The 22,336-nt window shown below is 46.8% G+C and overlaps 1 protein-coding gene across 1 annotated transcript; it reads right to left on the bottom strand.

The window, feature by feature from the left end:
- Window positions 1–3,228: 3,228 nt before the first annotated feature.
- On the bottom strand, window positions 3,229–22,336 carry PGLYRP4 (peptidoglycan recognition protein 4). The gene is made up of 9 exons (XM_055402478.2): window positions 22,095–22,336; window positions 21,233–21,322; window positions 19,959–20,066; window positions 19,005–19,203; window positions 17,517–17,635; window positions 15,664–15,816; window positions 11,239–11,437; window positions 6,725–6,843; window positions 3,229–5,578 (listed from the first exon to the last, which is right to left on the bottom strand). Exons 2-9 carry the CDS (start codon window positions 21,279–21,281, stop codon window positions 5,400–5,402), a joined length of 1,125 nt encoding a protein of 374 aa, XP_055258453.2. The 5' UTR covers window positions 21,282–21,322; window positions 22,095–22,336; the 3' UTR covers window positions 3,229–5,399.

Raw genomic sequence — 22,336 nt, forward strand, 5'->3', positions numbered from 1 at the left:
CAAGGAGCTCAAAGTCAGAAGTGGGAGGCTAGGCCAGCACACCAACAACCACCCTACAAAGCAGAGGCTGCACCTGACTGCTTGGAGACATGCTTTATTGGGCTTGCATATTATTTTTAGTTTTGCATTTGTCTATTAAGATAGACATTATTATTCTAAAATCTAGAGATTTAAAATAAAATATGAGGTATATAGGAGTCTTAGCTTGGGGTGCCATAAGATATCTAGACTGAATGACTTAGACAGAAATTTATTTTCTCAAAATTCTGGAGGCTAGAGTCCACAGTCAAGACTCCAGCATGGCCAGTTTTGGGTGAGGACTCTCTTCCTGGCTTGGAGCTGTTAGGGGAAAATCTGGTTGAAACCATCCACCCTAGCCAGGCACCATAGCAACTCATCTGCATGAGTTATTTTATGACAGGAGGTCCTGGTAAGAAACACAGAACTAACAAGACATCACCATCCAGAAGAATTTGGGAAAGGTCAAAAGGAGATGCCATGTGTCCCAGCAACCTCCCAGAATCCTACTTGCTAGAATCCATCTTGGCTGAGCAATGTGTGAGCCACCAGGAAGGACCCTGGGTCAGAATAATTGGCCAGAGACAACCTGGAAACTAATCCCATCATCATAAAACCTGAGACTGTGAACCACACAGCAGAGCAGTCCTCCTGGCTTCCCTTACCCTCCCACTCTCTGCCCAGGCACCCCTTGCCAACAGAGTCTTTTGCTTTGTCAGCGCATGTGTCTCTTCAGACAATTCATTTCCAACTGTTAGACAAGAGAACACTCTCAGGCCCTTGGATATTCTCACTGTGTCCTGACCTAGTGAGGGGAAAGAGAGAGTGAGAAAGCTCTCTGATGTCTTTTCTTATAAGGACCCTAATATCTTCATGAGGGCCCCACCCCCATGATCTCATCTAGCTTTGACTACTACCTCCCAAAAGTTCTATCTCCAAATACCATCACCTTGGAGGTTAGGGCTTCAACCCATGAATTTTCAGGGAGACACAATTCAATCTATTTTGTTGTTCAGTTGCTCAGTCGTGTCTGACTCTTTGTGACCCCATGGACTGCAGCACGCCAGGCTTCCCTGTCCTTCACCATCTCCTGGAGCTTGCTCAAACTCAAGTCTATTGAGCCAGTGATGCCATACAACCATCTTATCCTCTGTCATCCCCTTCTTCTCCCGCCTTCAATCTTTCCCAGCATCAGGGTCTTTTTCAGTGAGTCAGTTATTCACATTAGGTGGCCAAAGTACTGGAGTTTCAGCTTCAGCATGAGGACTTCCAATGAATATTCAGGACTGATTTCCTTTAGGATTGACTGGTTGGATCTTGTTTCAGTCCAAGGGACTCTCAAGAGTCTTCTCCAAAACCACAGTTCAAAAGCACCAATTCTTTGGCTTTCAGCCTTCTCTATAGTCCAGCTCTCACATCCATACAGACTACTAGAAAAACCAATCTATAGGAAAATTCAATCTATAGTAACTGGGATATGAGGAGATCCTTCTCACAACCCAGAAATCGAGAACATTTACACATTGATTTGTGAAACAAATATTGAGCTACCAGGGTGACCCAATGGTCCTGACACCATATTAGGAGCTGGGGATATGCCAGGGAGAAAAACACACCCTGTGTCTGCCCCACGATGTCTACATCCTAGTGGGAAAGAGAGACACAAAGCAATCGAATGAACACAACATCTCTAATGATGATGGTGCTGTGCAGAAAAAGAGCAGGGCACTGAGCACATGTGTGAGAAAGTGATGCCGGATTGGGACATAAAAGATGAATAGATGTTTCCCAAAAAGTAGAGGGGAAGAGTGGATGCATATGAGAAGACCCTGAGGTTCACAGCTCCATTACTCTTGGAGCACAAACCACCTCCCTCCAGCCCTCTTCTTCTCGCAAGGAAGGATCACTCCTCTTGAGGAAGGGAGGAACTTGGTGAATCAGTATGTCAGTTCCTTGGCAAGTTCTCCTCACTCCAGAGCACCTACAGGTGAAACGACCATGGACTATGTGAAAGCAAGAGGTTCATCTTTACTCTAAACACCCTAAAGATATTTAGACATCTGATTCTTTATCTTAGTATATCCACAGTGTTCTAAGTTCTTACTTGCAATGTAAGTTCTCATCCGTTCTCAACTAGCCTAACCCAAGGTATTTCAGTATCATCATTATTTGATGTGAAAGTAAAAAGAAAACATATAAATTTGGCCTCACAGTAACTAAGATCTAAGCCCAGTTTCCCCAACATTTCTGCAGTGATAGGGACACTCTGAACTGTCCATGTATCTTGTATATTTCTTATCCCAGACTTGGAGTCAATTATTTCTCCAAGAACCTCTGTACTCCCATCACAAGTAACGATCAACCCACAGTATCCTTTACAAATGTCATGTTATAAGGGTAGTGCTAAATGAAACACACGTGGCTCAGTAACTGGTTAGTGTCTGACATTACTTTGAGGGCCTTTTCACCAACCACCAGGAAATTTACACTTGAAGTGTGAACATTTGGTGAAGTTTGGTGAAGTTTCTCTACCATTGGTTATTCACTTGTGTTCTTTGTATAGGAAGAGCAGAATAGGTGCTTTTTTCTTTCCCCTTTTTACAGGTTTTCAAATAAATAAGTGGATTCAGGTTTTCCAAAGGTGATCAGTTAGGCATTTTGTATAATTATGAACTTATGAATTTAAATTTAATGAGCTCAGACCAATAGAAATTATTATTGCTCTCAATGCTCAGCTTGTCCCATTGGGTAGATAGTAGACATTGGAATTCTCCCATTAGGCAGCAGTCTCCCAAGACCTTTTGACCCAAACTGAGAAAATGTTTTTTGACTTCATTGTTATCTGATATGAGAAAATGTTTTACACTTATCTTGCACTTATCTTACACATTTTCTATCCCCAGACTTATTTGAAAAGACCCTGATGCTGGGAAAGATTGAGGGCAGGAGGAGAAGGGGACGACAGAGGATAAGATGGTTGAATGGCATCACCAACTCAATGGACATGGGTTTGGGTGGACTCTAAGAGTTGGTGATGGACAGGGAGGCCTGGCATGCTGCGGTTCATGGGGTCGCAAAGAGTCGGACACGACTGAGCGACTGAAATGAACTGAACTGAACTGACACAAAATCAGTTGTTTCTCCAAGAACTTTTGATTTCTTTTATTGGAATATTATAATTTCAGCTCACAATCTGGTGCTAACTTATTGCTACTGGATTGATCAGAGTTTCCAGACCTCTTCACCAGATAGTGGCTAAAAATGTTAAGATGAAACACTTCATGAGTTCACAAGTATCTTGTGAGTTTATCCTTATATTTTCAATCCAAATCCAGGGCTCTGGTATATTACTTAACCTCTTCTAGGTTAGTCTGAATCTCCTCTGAATCTTACTTTCAAAACCACTGGGGATGATGAAATTAGAATATCACATATTTACTCATTTGTTTGACCCCACTTCTCACAGTAAACTTTCATGCAAAAATAATACAAAGATTAGCACCAATAATATAATTACTAAAATAGTTTAAAAGTAAATTTGCAGACACTCTTCTCATTCCCTCCACATTTTTTTTCCAGTTCTGTAATCTGCTACATTGTTAGCACTCATAACCATTATATACTATTCTTTCACTTTGATAATCCTCATTTAGTCTTAATTTACAAATACACATACATTAATATTCATCTCTGGTCATTATGTTAATGTCTTATTTTGGTTGTTTGAGGTCATTATCTTGTAGACTCCTAAGGAAGGGCTCATGAGACTACATTCCCAGAGTTCTTATATGTTGATGAGAATTTATCTGTGACCTTTGTATTTGAAACTCAATTTTATTGACTATAAAAAACCTTGGATCACATTATCACACTTTTCCTTACATTTTAAATATATTCTTCCATTTTTTTCCTAGCTGAAAATGTTGTCAAAAAGCCCAATGACATTTTTCTCTCTTATTTGTCACATTTTTGGTTTTTATCCTGAATGCCCAAAGGAAATGTTTTATTGAAAATCCACTAGTTTAATATACCCTGTAATTCATCTTTGCGAGTCATTATTTTTAAATACAAAGCAAAGTAAAAGCAAATTTTCAAAACTTTTTTTCAGGAAGGTTTTCTAGAATTTCAGTTTTTAGTATTTGTCCTATTTTTTATTTTAGTTTTCTTGTTTAGGGACTTCAATTATACAAAACTTGTAACTTCTTTGCTTATCAACTATAGTGGTTACTTTCAATCTAGTTGTTTTACTCTTGTTTTTTATTTCTTTTGGATTTTTAAGTTTTTCCTTCATTTGATCTTCGTTTTCTTCTAAGGTATTATCTGTTATGTGCATTTACTTTTTATCTTCCTTCTTTTACCTGGTCATTTCTTAGATAGTTATTATATTTCTTACTCTCTCATGAGTTCTATTACCCGATTTCTCATATCTTACACTTCTAGTTAATTTTCTTTCCTATCTTATATGATTTTCTTAATATTTTTAGCTGGATCTGAAATGCTAGTTTATAATTTTTTATCTATGAGCATCTCCTATGTGGGGAGGTGCTGGGTGGCCTTGTGGACACAGCCTGGGCCTGGGCCTGGAGTAGTGCACGGTCCTGTCCTCACAGGGGTATGGCAGGATGGGGACACGGGACCCTAGAGACACAGCAGCCATTAGAGACAAGCAACCAGCGCCAGTTCTGAGCCTTCGGATTGGAAAATAATAGAACAGAGAGAATGCTGGCAGGATGGAGGACTGTCTGAGGTCCAGGAAATCTTGCCCAAAGAAGGTACGTCCAGCGAGTTGGAAAGGGGAGCAGGGACTTGGCCCACTCCCCTTCATTCATCCATTTCTCCAATAAATGTCTGTCGCATCTTCTGAATTCTAGACAGAGCTGAAAAACTGAAGACACATGTATGAAACTGGACAACCTCACAACCCGGTGGAGAGAATGTCTCCAAACAATCACTGCCCTGAAATAAGGGCTGCATCCAAATTAGGGCAAGGCAGCGTGTGAACAGAGAGGAGGGGCTGGGACACTGACCTGGGTCACATGTGAGGCTGGGGGCTTCCAGGCAGACGGCAGGGGAAGGCATAGCAGGAGAGGGGTGTGCAGCAGGGGACGAGAAAGCGCACCTGGCTGAAGACAGGGGTGGCAGGGAGAGGACGGAAAGGAAAGAGGAAGACGGCCCAGACTTGGAGGGCTGGGAGCATCCACCTACAGGGTCTAAGCGACGCTGGGAGGTGCTGGCAGACAACGATCACACCAACCTGAGACAGGAGGGACAGGATGGGGCTGCAAGGAGAGGATACAGGTGTCGAATCAGAATGGAGAGGAAGGGGAGGAGCAGCAGGTGGGGTTGGGGAAGGGGGTGGTCTTGGAAGAAAAGGGGGCTCCCTAGTGTCTGAAATGAGGCCAAGTCTTAATGACGCTGTACAAAGCCCGCCCAGGAGACAGAACGTTGGTCACATCACTGTGCCCCACCAGCAGGTAGTTGGGGACCAGGTGCCCCTTGACCACGGAACACTGGATCAGGTTCTGGGCTGCCTCCAGCGCTGCGGCATTGGGCGGGGAACCTGCAAAACACAGCAGACTCATCAGTTACAGGATCCCGAGTTTGTTCCAGGGCAGGACACACTCCTAGATCCCCCTAACCCACCTTTACCACCAAACTGGTATAGTCCACGTTACAGAAAGATAGAAAACCAAGTCAAGACTTTAGATTCATCAGCACCAAAGTTCTTCCTGAATCAGAAGAGCAGAGCCTGAGATACAATATACAATCATTCTGGGGCTATACAAAGCCTTTAGCCTGGTAGTTCTACAGGGGACTGTCTAACCCCCCCCCCAGGGGACATTTGGCAATTTCTAGAAACATTTTTGGTTGTCACAGTGAGGGGAAGGATGTAGGTAACTAATGGGTAGAGGCCAGGGATGTTGCTAAATACCCTACAGTGCACAGGGCACCCCAATGAATTATCTGAACTGAAATGTTGATAATGCTGTGGTTGAGCAACCTTGCATTAGCCATGTAGTGTTTTCTTCACCTTCACATGCCCAGCATCATCCCCAGGCATATTCCTGGCTCACCCCTTCCCTATCCAAGGCCCGATTTAGTATTAGCCCCCAGTGACATAGCCTTCTCTTCCCAGAGATTCCACAAAAGGCCCCTGAGCTTAAACAAACTCTGATCAAATCTCTGAGCAATGGCCATTCTCAGCGTGCACTCTGGATGCAGAGACAGGGCTCATCTGTGCGTTTGGCAAATAAGGCAAGTGTCCACACGTGGATGTCATGGTAAAAACTTATCGGAAACATACAGAAAGATCTTCTTTCCTTGTCTAATGTGTCTTGGATATCAGAAGAGAGAGGCATCTGTTTGGGTGTGAAAGATGTAAATTTACGGTGGAATTCTGTCTCAGAGGCCGCCTCTCACGCTGAACTTAGTTCAACATCAGATCTGAAGCTGGGTAAATCCAGCACTGCTGCTGCTGCTGCTGCTGCTGCTAAGTCACTTCAGACATGTCCGACTCTGTGCAACCCCATAGACGGCAGCCCACCAGGCTCCTCCGTCCCTGGGATTCTCCAGGCAAGAATACTGGAGTGGGTTGCCATTTAAATCCAGCACACACAGCCACTAAAATGATGCCTGTGTCTTTCATGTCAGACACTTTCCCTCAAATACCACACAATGACCACTACTGCCCGAAGCATCCACTTACCAGAGAAGGTGCCCATAAAGGCGAGGCCCAGGGCAATGTCATTGTAGCCAGGGGTGTGGGAGCCTTGGACACTCCAGCCTACTCCTTCATAGACGATGCCATCCTGGCCCACAAGGAAGCTAGAGGACAGCCGGGGAGACGGAGAAGGGCGTGAGAGAGGCACTCGGAGACTGTTCCATTCACTCAGTCATTCTTGTCTGCTCATCAGACATCGATTAGCTTATCAAGTTCTAAACACTGTGTAACAAAGAAAGAGTCCTTGCCAGTGTCATGCTGGTCAGCCAGCTCTCATGGGCAAGGGACAGGGACCACAGCACTGATCTGTAGCTTTTATTGATCTCCCACCATGGTTGATCTCAGCCTACCAATGATTTGGCAAAATTCTTAACAACAATCCTCTCTCATGAGCCCATGGGCCTCAGCACAGCACCACTGTCGCAGGTAACTCACAGACTAGGAAGAGTGACAGCTTTCAACCCCTGCATCCCTACCTCACCAGTGAAACTATTGCCCACAGGTGACCTACACCTCCCCACAACTAAGGACACATGAAGAACACTTCCCCAACCTTGCTTCCCTGGCCTCTCTGTTCGGGAGGCCCTGCCAGTCCCTGCCTCTTCAAACATTCTTAGCTTCCGTCGCACTGCACTCTCCCAGCTGCTTCTTCTCTGGCTGCTCCTCATCACCTCATCTTCCTGCGTCCTTCCCTGCACCTGGGGGCTTCCTCGGAATGCGGCCCTAACTCCCCTCTTCTCACCTGACACAGTGTCCCAGGACTAACCCATCTACTTCCTTGGCTTCGGCTGCCATCCAGAAAGACCATGAACCCACACCTGGACCCACCTATTCCCCTTGCTGGCCTCCTGATCTTGGTGAAAAATCCCACCATTCCCTCCTGCTACTGGGAATAATTCTGCATAGCAGGGCCCAGCAAAACACATCCTGATAGGTAATAGATGTTGGAGGAAAAGTTTCCTCCTATCTTGAAAACGATGTTACTACCAGGGATTGGAGAGAGGAGAGGCAGCCAGCCCAGGAGCACATATCAAGCAGTGGTAAATCCATCTAAGGCAGGGTCCCTGCACATAGCTGTCCTGGGCTTGGGGACAAGTAGGGACTAAAATCCAGCTCCACTAGGGCTCCTTTGAATCACATGCACAAATATGCCATCTGGGTCAGCAGAGACCCACCCTAAGATTTAAAATTCAGTGCAGTTGTTTCTGATAGGACGTTGCTGTTGTTCAGATGCTAAGTCCAAGATATTAGATAGTATCTAACCCCAAACATCTTATCTTCAGTCTCTGAAAGCATCCTTCAAGAAGTCTCCACTCTTCTGTTAGGTCAGTGTGTTCTTTATAAAAGGATTACAGACTTTGCCATTAGAGAAATCCAAAGGTACTATCTGGACAGGAGAACACTTCCCCGACCTTGCCTTTCCTGACCTCTCTGTTCCAGAGGTCCTTAGCTTTCGTCGCACCACACTCTCCCAGCTGCTTCTTCTCTGGCTGCTCCCCATCACCTCATCTTCCTGTGTAAGGAAAGATGTCCTCCCCAAGGAGGCTGATACTTTCCAGATGCAAAGGAGAGTCTAACATGAGAGAGACAAACTTCAGGTTGGGGCTGAACTGAGAGACAGAGCCTAAGCTGAGTAGTGGGAGGTGATTATGTGAAAAAGGCATAATCTTTAGATGCTCCTTTCTACAGGTTTTACAATCGTCCCTGCATTTGATGTCCTACAGTACCTTTTCAGAAGAGCCTTGGCCTCCATCATGTCAATATCTGACCTTTCAAAAGGACACACATTTACACTTCTGTCCATAAAGGAGGAAACCAACAGGGACCTGCTGTACAGTACAGGGAACTATACTTAATATTGAGTGGTCATAACAAACAGCCTCTTCCAACAACATGAGAGATGACTCTCACATGGACATCGCCAGATGGTCAACACCAAGATCAGATTGACTATATTCTTTGTAGCCGAAGATGGAAAAACTCTATACAGTCAGCAAAAACAAAACCAGGATCTGACTGTGGCTCAGACCATGAACTCTTATTGCCAAATTCAGACTTAAATTGAAGAAAGTAGGGAAAACCACTAGACTCTTCAGGTATGACCTAAATCAAATCCCTTACGATTATACGGTGGAAATGACAAATAGATTCAAGGGATTAGATTTGATAGATAGAGTGCCTGAAGAACTATGGATGGAAGTTCATGACACTGTACAGGAGGTGGTGATCAAGACCATCCGCAAGAAAAAGAAATACAAAAAAGGCAAAATGGTTGTCTGAGGAAGCCTTACAAATAGCTGAGAAAAGAAGAGAAGCTAAAGGCAAAGGAGAAAGAGAAAAATATACTCATCCAAATGCAGAGTTTCAGAGAATAGCAAGGAGAGATAAGAAAGCCTTCCTCAATGATCAATGCAGAGAAGGAGAGGAAAACAATAGAACGGGAAAGACTAGTGATCTCTTCAAGAAAATTAGAGATACCAAGGGAAAAATTCATGCAAAGATGGTCATAATAAAAGATAGAAATCACATGGACCTAACAGATAACAGAAGCAGAAGATATTAAGCAAGAATACATAGAAGAACTATACAAAAAATAAGATCTTCATGACCCAAATAATCACGATGGTGTGATCACTCACATAGAGCCAGACATCCTGGAGTCCGAAGTCAAGTGGGCCTTAGGAAGCATCACTACGAACAAAGCCAGTAGAGGTGATGGAATTCCAGTTGAGCTATTTCAAATCTTAAAAAATGATTCTGTTAAAGTGCTGCAGTAAATACGTCAGCAAATTTGAAACACTCAGCAGTGGTCACAGGACTGGAAAAGGTCTGTTTTCATTCCAAGCCCAAAGAAAGGCAATGCCAAAGAATGTTCACACTACCACACAATTGCACACATCTCATACATGAGCAAAGTAATGCTCAAAATTCCCCAAGCGAGGCTTCAACAGTTTGTGAACTGAGAACTTCCAGATGTTCAAGCTGGATTTAGAAAAATCAGAGGAACCAGAGATCAAATTGCCAACATCTGTTGGATCATAGAAAAAGCAAGAGAGTTCCAGAAAAATATCTACTTCTGCTTCATTGACTATGCTAAAGCTTTTGACTGTGTGGATCACAACAAACTGTGGAAAATTCTGAAAGAGATGGGAATACAAGACCACTTTGCCTGCCTCCTGAGAAATCTGTATGTAGGTCAAGAAGGAACAGTTAGAAATGGACATGAAACAACTGACTGGTTCCAAATTGGGAAAGGAGTATATCAAAGCTGTATATTGACACCCTTTTTATTTAACTTAAATGCAGAGTACATCATGAAAAATGCCAGGCTGGATGAAGCACAAGCTAGAATCAAGACTACTAGGAGAAATATCAATAACCTCAGATATGCAGATGACACCACCCTTATGGCAGAAAGTGAAGAGGAACTAAAGAGCCTCTTGATAAAAGTGAAAGAGGAGAGTGAAAAAGTTGGCTTAAAATTCAACATTAAAAAACTAAGATCATGGCATCCAATCATGGATCTATTTGCAAATAGATGGGGAAACAATGCAAATTGTGACAGACTTTATTTTCTTTGGCTCCAAAATCACTGCAGATGGTGACTGCAGCCAAGACATTAAAAGACACTTGCTCCTTGGAAGAAAAGCTATGGCCAATTTAGACAGCATATTAAAAAGCAGAGACATTACTTTGCCAACAAAGGGCCATATCATCAAAGCTATGGTTTTTCCAGTAGTCGTGTATATTTGGGTTGGACCATAAAGAAACCTGAGCACTGAAGAATTGATACTTTTGAACTGTGGTGTTGGAGAAGACTCTTGAGAGTCCCTTGGACTGCAAGGAGACCAAACCAGTCAATCCTAAAGAAAATCAGTCCTGAATATGCATTGGAAGGACTGATGCTAAAGCTGAAGTTCCAATCCTTTGGCCATCCAATGTGAAGAACTGACTTATTTGAAAAGACCCTAAAGTTGGGGAAGATTGAAGCCAGGAGAAGGGGGCAACAGAGGATGAGATGGTTGGATGACATCGTGGACTCGATGGACATGAGTTTGAGCAAGCTCTGGGAGTTGGTGATGGACAGAGAAGCCTGGCATGCTGCAGTCCATGGGGTCTCAAAGTGTCAGGCACAACTGAGCGACTGAACTGAACTGAATAACCTATAAGCGAAAAGAATCTGAAAAAGAATATATATGTATGTATAAAACTGAATCACTTTGCTGAACACCTGAAACTAACAAACATTATAAACAGCTATACTTCAGTTAAAATAATAAAGACACACATTTTGAAAACGTGCTCAAGGGAGATGACCACCCCTTAGCTACATCCTAAATAAGGCCCACCCAGGGCTTGGTGAGGAATCCGTGAGTGAGAAGGACCACCTCTCCTATGCTGAGCTCTCAGTAAATATTAGCTCCTCTTCCCACTCCTTTCACAGGTTCAGTATCCACCCCCATGGGAAGAGAAGCCTTCACAGCCTCAGGAACACTTACTTGTACCCAATATCACACGAGTCCAATCTATCCATGAAGAAGGACTGGATATCTTGGACCAGCACACGGCATTCATCAGACTTGTTGCAGGTTCGCCCCGCGGTGTGGATAATGATGACATACTGAGCCGGCTGGTTCATCTTGGGGCAGTGGGCCTCCCTGGCATCCCAAGCAGACCGCTGGACAATAAGTGGGCAAACTGTATTGGGGCAAAAACAAGAATGTGAGGATTCATTGTGCCCGCTCAGGTCACCCACCTCACTACTGAACATCCCACCCACCCTCTCGGAATCCTGCCCTGACCATGACTATGGACCTGGAGAGCCCAGCAGCCCCCCGTGGCCCATCTGGGAACAGGAATTGTGTTCAAGATGCAGGAGCCAAGAATTACCAGTTACAACCCCAAAATTCAGAACCCAAAGGACAATGGGAATGTTGATCTTGAGGGGACATGGATGCTTTATCCCAAGTGCCAAGTGTACTTATTTATCTCAACAACTGTCTTGTCCATGTGCATGTGTGTGTGTGTGTAACAGGGTCTTTTGGAGAAATCAATTGAATTTTCATCTGAAAACAAGCCTTTAAGAATCACTTGTAGTCCACAAAACTCTGTCAGTGTAAGCAATTATTAATACTGACAGACAACACCATCCAAAGGCAGCAATCAAATTCACTCCAAGGTCTAATATAAAATTCCAATTTTCTTTAAAATTCTATTAAATCCAAGAAAAGGTTAATAGTGACTATTAACTATACTGTTTGTTTAGGCCACACCATATGGCTTGTGGGATCTAAGTTCCTTAACCAGGGATCAAACCGGGGCCCCAGCAGTGAAAGCACAGAGTCCTAACCACTGGACCGCCAGGAAACTCCCTTCTAACTGTACTGGTTTTGATGCTGCTGCTTGTTAAACTCCAAATCTGCTTTTAATCCTCCTTGAATTATGTTAAACGCTTCCTTTAAGCCAATACAAGTAGTACCTGAAGCTCTTTGGTCTGTTAATGCAGCTCTATTGATGGTTTTGTATTTCAGAAAGATGTGCATTCATGCCTTGTGTTTGCATATCCTGTCCCTCTCCAGGCTTTTTTCCCTTCATTGCACTTCTCACCATTTCACCATGTAATATACCAACTATTTTACTTGTCTGTGTTCTTACTGTGTTTCTCTACCATCTTGGTTAAAACTTAATGAGGACACTGCTGTCGTGTGTTTGCTTTCTCGATACATCCTCAGTGATGAGCGGGTGCTCAGTAAATAACTGATGTAGAAGTGCGTTAACACACGGTGACTATGCAGAGTGCCACGCCTGTACCATTCTGGGAATCTGAGGGACAAGTAGGTGACCTGGAGGGTCCCTCTCAAGGTTCGCCAGCCCTAATGTTTCAGGGAGTTGGGTGACCAGTTGCCCAGCAGAGGACTCAAGTGAAAAAGACAGCTTCTTCAATAAGTGGTGCTGGGGAAACTGGACAGCTACGTGTAAAAGAATGAAATTAAAACACTTCCTAAAATCATACACAAAAATAAACTTAAAATGGATTAAAGGCTTAAATGTAAGGCCAGAAACTATAAAGCTCTTAGAGGAAAACATAGACAGTACACTCTTTGACATAAATTGCAGCAAGATTCTCTCTGACCCGTCTCCTAAATTAAGGGAAATAAAAACAAAAATAAACAAGTGGAAACTAATAAAACGTAAAAGCTTTTGCACAACAAAGGAAACTATAGACAACATGAAAAGATAAAACACAGAATGGGAGAAAATAATTGCAAACGAAGCAACTGACAAAGGGTTCAGATCAGTTCAGTTCAGTAGCTCAGTCGTGTCTGACTCTTTGTGACCCCATGGACTTCAGCATGACAGGCCTACCTGTCCATCACCAATTACCAGAGTTTACTCAAACTCATGTCCATTGAGTCAGTGATGCCATCCAACCATCTCATCGTCTGTTGCCCTCTTCTTCTTCTGCCCCCAATCCCTCCCAGCATCAGGGTCTTTACAAATGAGTCAGCTCTTCGCATGAGGTGGCCAAAGTATTGGAGTTTCAGCTTCAACATCAGTCCTTCCCATGAATATTTAGGACAAATTTCCTTTAGAATGGACTGTTGGATCTCCCTGCAGTCCAAGGGACTCTCAAGAGTCTTCTCCAACACCACAGTTCAAAAGAATCAATTCTTCAGTTCTCAGATTTCTTTATAGTCCAACTCTCATATGTAAGAAAAAACGCCGCGGCAAGATAGTAAGAAACGCCGGAATGAGTGATCACAAAGGCTTTATTGGGCAATCGCTCTCGGGCAGCACTCCCAAGCGCGAGCAGGCAAGGGCGGGAGCCTGCAATGGGAACAAAGGAGCCTGGCACTTTTATACCCCTGCGACTGGGAATGTGGCAGATCTTTATTATTTATGGTATAGATTGAACTGGGTGATGGGGGGTTGGTTCTTTTTGACCCTGTGTGGGTTTTTAATTGGCCAACGCCGAGATGCCTTTATGCCTGTCCGTTGACCTGGCAACAGGCCACCGATTGGTGGATGTTTTCCGGAAATACTGACGCTCTTCCGGCCCGGTATAGTGACACTCTTCCGGCCTGTGTATACAGACGCTCTCCTGGCCTGTGTATACGGACGCTCTCCTGGCCTGTGTTTCTCGCCCGCTGTCAGCGTGACCTTTCATCATATCCATACGTGACCACTGGAAAAACCATAGCCTTGACTAGATGGCCCTTTGTTGGCAAAGTAATGTCTCTGCTTTTTAATATGCTGTCTAGGTTGGTCAAAAATTTCCTTCCAAGGAGCAAGTTTCTTTTAATGTCATGGCTGCAGTCACCATCTGTAGCATTGACTTTGGAGCCCAGAAAAATAAAGTCAGCCACTGTTTCCCCAAAGGGTTAACCTCCAAAATACATAAGGAGCTCATACAGCTCAATATCAGAAAAACAAGCAACCCAATAAAAAAAAAAGGCAGACATTTCTCCAAAGAAGACATACAGATGGCGAATAAACACATGAAAAGATGCTCAACATCACTCATTATGAGAAAAATACAAATGGAAACTACTGTGACGTATCACTCATACCAGTCAGAATAGCCATCATCAAAAACTCTACAAACAGTAAATGCTGGAGAAGGTATGGAGAAAAGGGAGCCCTCCTGCACTGCTGGTGGGAATGTAAATAGATACAGCCATTATGGAAAACAAATGGAATAGTATGGAGATTCCTTAAAAGTCTAGGAATAAATCTACCATATGACCCAGAAATTCCACTACTGGGCATATACCCCAAGAAAACCACAATTATAAAAGCCACAAGTACCCCAGTGTTCCGGAGAAGGCAATGGCAAGCCACTCCAGTACTCATGCCTAGAAAATCCCATGGACGGAGGAGCCTGGTAGGCTGCAGTCCATGGGGTCGCTGAGAGTCAGACATGACTGAGCGACTTCACTTTCCCTTTTCACTTTCACACATTGGAGAAGGAAATGGCAACCCACTCCAGTGTTCTTGCCTGGAGAATCCCAGGGACGGGGGAGCCTGATGGGCTGCCGTCTATGGGGTCACACAGAGTCGGACACGACTGAAGTGACTCAGCAGCAGCAGCAGCACCCCAGTGTTCACTGAAGCAATGTTTACAATAGCCAAGACATGGAAGCAACCCAGATGTCCATCAACAGATGAGTTTGTATAAAAAAAAAAAGTTGTGGTACATTTATAGAATGGAATATTATTCAGCCATAACAGGGAATGACTCTGAGTCAGTAGTAGTGAGATGGATAAACCAAAAGCTTCTTATACAGAGTGAACTGAGTCAGAAAGAGAAAAATAGGTATCATATAGTAACATATAAAAATGGAATCTAGAAGAATGGTACTGATGAACCTAGTGGAGAACAGACTTGTGGACTCAGCAGAGGAAGATGATGAGGGTGGGACAAACTGAGAAAGTAGCATTGACTTATATACACTATCATCGGTAAAACAGACAGTGGGAAGTTGCTGAATAACTCAGAGAGCCCAGCCGGCACATTGTGATGACCCAGAGGGGTGGGAGCGGGGAAGGAACATATATACTTATGACTGATTCACACTGTTTTATGGCAGAAAGCAACACAAAATTGTAAAGCAATTTTCCACCCACAACTGAGCGACTGAACCGAACTGAACTGAAAAGATAATTAAAAAAATAAAAACTCCAGTGAGAGCCTGACTGAAAAAGTCACATCCAGTAGCATTTGGAAGTGAGTGGGAGCGAATCTGGAGGGAGATGCAGTAAGACTCAAGGTCTTGCGGACTTCCCTGGTGGTTCAGTGGTTAACACCCCATCCTTCCACGGTAGGTAACATGAGTTTGATCCCTGGTCAGGGAACTAAGATCTCACACACCATGCAGCACTGCCAAAAAAAAAAAAAATTTTTTTAAGATTGAAAGTCTTACCTTCCTTGAGACTTGCATTCTGCTGAGGGGACAGGCAGCTCTCGCCTTTCACAAGGAGTGGCTGAACATACACGGGTGACAAGTGGCCCTTGCGGACAGCAGAGGAGATCAAACCATCCATGGCTGACAGGGCGGCAGGGCTAGGGCTGTGGCCTGGAAGAGAGTGATCGATCCTTAGGAAGCCTAGATCTGCCCTGAGTTGTGGAGGAGGACGAGATGTCCTGCCATTCGCCGCATAGCTGTTGAAGGGGGAGGAAGGGGAACAGGCTCATCCTGAGCGTCGGACAGCTTGGAACACAAGGGTCAGCCTGGACAGAGCTTTGGTGACTGGAAAGACCTTTCCCAAAGACCCACCGAGACTTCATTCATCTGTCTCCCTGGGGAAGAGCTGGATGGCAGCCCCATGCTCACTAATGCCCCCTGGCTGCATTAGGGTTTCCCATCAGTAGGGCCCTTCCAGGCATGTGCCAGCCTCTCTGTCTGCAGTGACTGCTGTAATCCTCACATCAAACCTGTGAGGCAGATGCTATGATGAACCCCGCTCTTCACAAAGAGAACTTGAGGTTGCCAAGAAGTACTGAGCTCAAGATCCCACAGCTCACAAGGTAACACCCGGGGACAAAGAGTGGTCATGGAAACCAATCAAGTTGAACATCAAGACTCCTCTGGCAAATCGGAAGCTGCCCTGGAGCAGAGATGGAAGGGATGAGCTTGTACTCTGATTCCTCTCCTTATGGCTATGTCACCTGGGTCACTTACCTCTCTGAAACTTAGGCTGTACAATGGCACCCCACTCCAGTACTCTTGCCTGGAAAATCCCATGGACGGAGGAGCCTGGTGGGCTGCAGTCCATAGGGTCGCGAAGAGTTGGACACGACTGAGCAACTTCATTTTCACTTTTCCCTCAATGCATTAGAGAAGGGAATGGCAACCCACTCCAGTGTTCTTGCCTGGAGAATCCCAGGGACGGGGGAGTCTGGTGGGCTGCCATCTATGGGGTCACACAGAGTCAGACATGATTGAAGTGACTTAGCAGCAGCAGCAGCTGTAATAGTAGTCATGAAACTTATCTGGGAGGGAGCCGTGAGAAACTAGATGTGCAGAGGCTTTGCTAACTGTTGTTATTTAGTCACAAAATCATGTCTGACTCTTTTGAGACCCCATGGACTGTAGCCTACAAGGCTCTTCTGTCCATGGGATTTCCCAGGCAAGAGTACTGGAATGGGCTGCCATTCCCTTCTCCAGGAGATATTCCCAGGAATCGAACCCTCACCTCCTGCATTGTAGGTGAGTTCTTTATCACTGAGTCACCAGGGAGGCCCACTTACTAAATGTAAACGTTCAGAAATTCAATGGATGTATGTTGGGATGCAGGTGGGCAGGGTGGCAATAAGACTAGAGGACCGTGGAAGGGGCTTGGGGTTTGGAGCCCCAACATGGCTTTTAAAAATTGCACAGAAAATCTCAGAGAGAGAGAGAAAGAGAGAGAGGTGGAAGGAGGAAGTGGCTGGCCAGAAGCCAGGCCTGCTACTGCAGAAGCGTCTGAGCTAGGGAGAAGGTGTTCTAGTCTTTGATGCAAGAGCAAGAGTTGGAGCCTGGATCCTCCCAAGACCAGAGCAGGAGCAGAACCAGGGTGCAGGAGGAAGGATGGAGAGCCTTCCCTGAAGGGTGGCCGGGGGGTGAGGAGGCTGGGAGGAAGCCAGAGCAGGAGGAGGAAGACCATTGACCGAAGTCAGGGGAGAGGAGGATTCCAGGAGAGGGTGTGTTATCACCAGTGTGAGGAGGGCGGAGAGACAAGGGGAGTCAAAGAACTAGCTAACTCTGTGGAGAAGGGCAGCTGGGGTGACCATTACCTTTGCTGGCGCCAAAGAAGGCAAGGCCCAGGGAGATATTGTTGTAGCCCTGAGTGTGCACACCTTGGACATTCCAGCCGACACCTTCGTACACCCTGCCATCGTCCCCAACCAGGAAGCTGTGGAGAGGGAAAGCCAGGCTTGGTGGCTGACCCCAGGCACACTCCTGCAAGATAAACCCCAACCCAGCCTCCTGAGGAAGAAGGGCCAAACCAAGTTCACCGGAGGGAATTTGCATGGATTCATCCAAGACGATGGATAGACAAAGTGACTTACACTCATCCTTAGAAGGACCACTCCCATGTTCCTCTCCCCATCCCCAGTTCAGATGCTGGGTTTCGTATAAATCATCCTGCACACTTGAAAGGGAAGGGGTCCTGGAGCTGCCACCCAGAGGCTCCCCCAGACCCAACCAAACAATACAAGATTCCTCTCAGCCTCTACACTTCCTCAAGCATGGCTCTCCTCCTCCTTCCAAAATGCTGTGTGTCTGCGATCTCCACACAGGCTGTTTGTGGGATTTCTCTCTGCCAGGGGAACCTCTTATATAGACTTCCCAGGAGGCACCACCTCAAACAAGGATGTGGACGCAGGCAGTTTATTTGTGAAGAGACCCCAGAAGCCAGACTGAAGGGGCCAGGGGAGTGAGACAGGAAGAAACTCGACAAAGTGTGAAGAATTGGGTTGGCTTCCCCATGGACACCTGGGGCTCCGCACCCCGCTCCTTGACATGTGACCTTCCAAGGAGAGAAGTACTTAAAATTGTCCCTTCAGAGGGCTGGGAACTAAGACGTTAGCCACAAAACCTGCCCTCCGGGGGGTTCGCCATCAGGGACTTGGACGAAAGCCTGAAGCAGGAAAGCAGACAGATGCAGGTGCTCTTGAAGTGGGAAGCCATTCCCACACACAGGAATCGTCCACAATGAACTGAAGTCAGAGGCAGGCTAAGGAACCTGGTCCTGGGCACTGGGAGGGCCTGCTAGAGTGACCCTCAGGGGAAGGAGTGGATGCCTCCCTCATTGAGGTGAAAGCCCCAACACGCACAGTAGTGTAAGGATCAGAGGTCAAAGGGGCAATCCTGAGCCAGCTTGGGCCACACCTTGATCCCTTCCTTGGTCCCCCCGCCTGCAATGTGGAGATGGTGACACCTGCCCAGCCAACCTCACACTTTGTCGGGGGGCAAACGCACCCATGCACCCACATACAGGGAAGCCATTCCTAACCTGCGATGTGCTGCGTGAACCATTAGGAGGCGAACAGAAAGTAGAGTCACCACTTAAACTTCTTTGCTTCCTTTTAAGGGAGCTCAAAGTCAAGAACCTCACAGAAAATTTCAAAGACTTTGGAATTTTATAGGATGCTTTTTCATTGCATTCATTATTAACCAGGTACAACCACAACCCAAAAATGAGGGAAACAGAGAAGAGAAGGGGCAAGGGAGGCACCCTTAGGAGCGCTGGGTCACATGCCCCCAGCCCAGCCTCTTACTTGTAGGCTACGTCACACCAGCCGTTGCGCACGTGATGGCCCTGCAGCTCCCGCAGCCTCTGACTGCACGAGGTCTGGTTGTGACAGTCCAGCCCAGGGACGTGGTGCGTGACAAGGAAGCCCACCGGCAGGGCCAGCTGGGCACTGCAGCCGACGGCATCTGCCCCCCACTGCTGGCGAGAGACCATGGTGGAGACGCCTGCAGGGGAGCCATGCGGGTGTCACTTGGCACACCTGCTCCACTGTCGCCACCTCGGGCCCCTGGGCCACACGCACCAGCTGAGGCCAGTTCTGCCCCATGGTGGCTGCAGAAGAGCCGCAGGAGGAGGCCTTCTGTGGGCAGGTGGGCACACCCTCCTCTGCTTGCCTCCATGTTTCCATTTCACTACTCACTCCAATGCAGGGACTGCGCTGCCCAGAGCAGCCGAGGTGCTTGGCCCCATACCTGGATGACCTTCTCTGATTGAGGGTCCCTCCCTGCTCTGCTCCAGAAAGCCTTTCGTGTCACCATTTGCCCCAGCAAAAGCCCCCAGGGGCCCCTCTCAGTTTCACGCCAGCGCTACCGCCCTCCACGAGCTCCAAGCTCCCTGACAGTTTCCTCTGGGACTCTGCTTCCTTCGCCCTGCTCCCAGCGCTCCCGGAGTGGGCCATCTCTTCCTCAACCTGGGGGGCCCTCCAGGTAGGGCCAGTGACTCCCCTTCAGTCTGAGGACTCCTGAGGGCAGTGTGAGTCTCCAACCTCAGGCTAGGGGGCCTGAATGCACAGACTGCACCTCCCCTTCCTGGGTTTCTGGCCCCTCCCAGCAGCACTCCCACTTCCCCTTCCTCCCTTTCCTCCCTGCCAAGGCCTAAGACAACCCACGCAGGTGTTCCTGTGTCTCAACCCCAACCACCCCATCCCACCATTAAGTGCCTGGTCCCAAGAGAAACCCAGCTGGCCCTCAAACCTCCTCACCACTGAGACCCCATTTGTCTTTTTCAATGAGCTGGGAAATGTTGCCAAGCAGGTCCTGAAGCCCCTCGGACAGGTGTTTATCTTGTGCTTTATCCCAGGAGGAATCACCTGTAAAGGAACATTCCATTTCTCATCAGCCCTCACATAGCCCCAGTACCAGTCCTTTCCGTGGCAGGGGCTCAGGCTCCTCTCTACAACCCTCTGCCTCCCCAGATCTCTGGGTCCTTTCAGGAAGCCCCTCTGGGGCCAGAGGACCATCTCTAGCAGTACCATGAGGCACAGTTTTCTCCAACACCAGCTCCAGGTAACCTCCTAGGAAGTTAGTTAGACAAGGGCAGGGGGTCAGAAATATTGTCATTTTCTCATGAGCCACATACAATTGGCAAAATCAACAACAGCAAAAACCACCTGGAAATGCATCCAGACTCTTCAAAACCACGAAGTCTTTCCTTGTATGCATTTTGCCTAATGGAAGCAGTGGGACAGATTGTGCACAGAAGGGACTGGAATTCCCTGAACAAATCAAGTCAGTTCCTCCGGGGTTGATTTCGGGAGCATTTGCTATGCCCATGCTCCTGTGGGCGGGACTCTGGGGATTTCAACAGATTCCCACACCGAAGGAACTTTCTCTTACTGACAACCATAAACCCCAGTCATAGGCTGACATAATATTGCAAATAGAATCATTGCCCCATTGCTCAAGTGCTAAGTCCTTCCAGCAGTGCATTTTCCCATTCTATTCTCACAATGAATATAGATCATAACCTTATCTCAGTCTTCAGGTGGGAAAATTAAGGTTTCAAGAGGTAACTGCTGCTGCTAAGTCGCTTCAGTCATGTCCAACTCTATGAGACCCCATAGATGGCAGCCCACCAGGCTCCCCCGTCCCTGGGATTCTCCAGGCAAGAACACTGGAGTGGGTTGCCATTTCCTTCTCCAATGCATGAAAGTGAAAAGTGAAAGTGAAGTCGCTCAGTCGTGTCAGACTCTTAGAGACCCCATGGACTGCAGGCAAGAGTACTGGAGTGGGGTGCCATTGCCTTCTCCGTAAGAAGTGACTAGCTTATTTAAAATCATTGCTGGAGGCAGGGCAAGGATTTGTAGCTATGTCTACGGACTCCAAGTTCTGTGCTCTAAATGCAAAGCTGTCCTCCTCCTCCTGCTCTGGCTTCCTAGCAGCCTCCTAAGGGAGAGCAGGCATTTAAAGATTTCCTATTATGAGACTGTAGGATGATCCTCCTTAGTTACTCTCTAAGCCAATGAAGAAAACTCACCCCAGGCCCTGAGACCCAGAGTAGAGAAGACAAGAAGCCACCACAGCATCTTCACGTGATTCCAGGACACAGACAGGAGAGACCTCGGCTCTACGAAAGACAATGATGGTTACCCCAACTGTGCTCACCCCTCAAAAGAGGCACCCACCCTACTGCATGGCCCCATCTGCCCTCCTGAAGGCTAGCACCTGGATAGGCTTCTCTGGGTCCCCAGCACATGTCAGGCGCTCACTGGATGGGGAAACACCCCCATCCTGTTTCCCTGGGCAACCGGATCTCATTGAGTGCCTACCATGTGTGAGACCTGAGCAGACACATGCTTTATTTAACCCTCGCACCAAGCCTGCAATCTAGGGTTGCTAACCCCCACTCTTACAGAAGAGGGCTGTAAGGTCCAGGGGTAAACGTGAAAGTGAAGTTTGCTTAGTCATGTCCTACTCTGTGCAACCGCATGGACTGTAGCCAGCCAGGCTCCTCTGTCCATGGGATTCTCCAGGCCAGAATACTGGAGTGAGTAGCCGTTCCCTTCTCCAGGGAATCTTCCCGACCCAGGAATCTAACCAGGGTCTCCTGCATTGCAAGCGGACTCTTTACCAGTTGAGCTACCAGGGACCGGGGATAGCAGAATGGAAAACTACAAACTCACTTCGATGGGTCTAATGCAGAGAACATCTTCCCAGCTGGGGATAGACTGCGATTGGGAAGAGGAGGGGATATAAGAGCTGAGGAGGGGGCGGGTCCTATTTCCAGAGCAGAGCAAAACTCCTGACCTTTACACTCCATCTGGTGGAGTCCAGTCCTTCTGATAAGAGAGGGCTTCTCAAGAAGAAACACAGCTAAACACACACACACTCAGAAATACCTGTGGGTCCCTTGCTGTCCCAGCTCCGCAGGTCAAGCTGCAGCCGGCTCACCCCTCGTTGGCTGGCAGGGCCTCCTTTCAGGCTTGGCCTCTGGCCCTGCCCTCTCCTCGGCCCTCGCCCTCCCAGGCACTAGAGGGCGCTCTCTCCCGGAGAATGGAGACCGGGCCCTGGCTTCTCAGAGAGACGAGAAAAGCCAGGAGCCCTAACAAAAGGGGGAGAGGAGGAGGGCCAGGCTCTGAGC

Source organism: Moschus berezovskii, chromosome 4 (genome assembly GCF_049115385.1).
Source record: "Moschus berezovskii isolate FMDL1 chromosome 4, NW_MosBer_1.0, whole genome shotgun sequence".
NCBI lineage: Eukaryota > Metazoa > Chordata > Mammalia > Artiodactyla > Moschidae > Moschus > Moschus berezovskii.

Excerpts from the sequence above, each read along its gene's own strand:
- PGLYRP4 (XM_055402478.2), bottom strand. The coding sequence starts at position 21,281 with ATGCTGTGGTGGCTTCTTGTCTTCTCTACTCTGGGTCTCAGGGCCTGG. Across the intron at positions 17,636-19,004 it reads TGGTGTGACGTAGCCTACAA|CTTCCTGGTTGGGGACGATG; the intron begins GTAAGAGGCTGG and ends CCCTCTCCACAG. Across the intron at positions 11,438-15,663 it reads GAATGCAAGTCTCAAGGAAG|TTTGCCCACTTATTGTCCAG; the intron begins GTAAGACTTTCA and ends GCCCCAATACAG.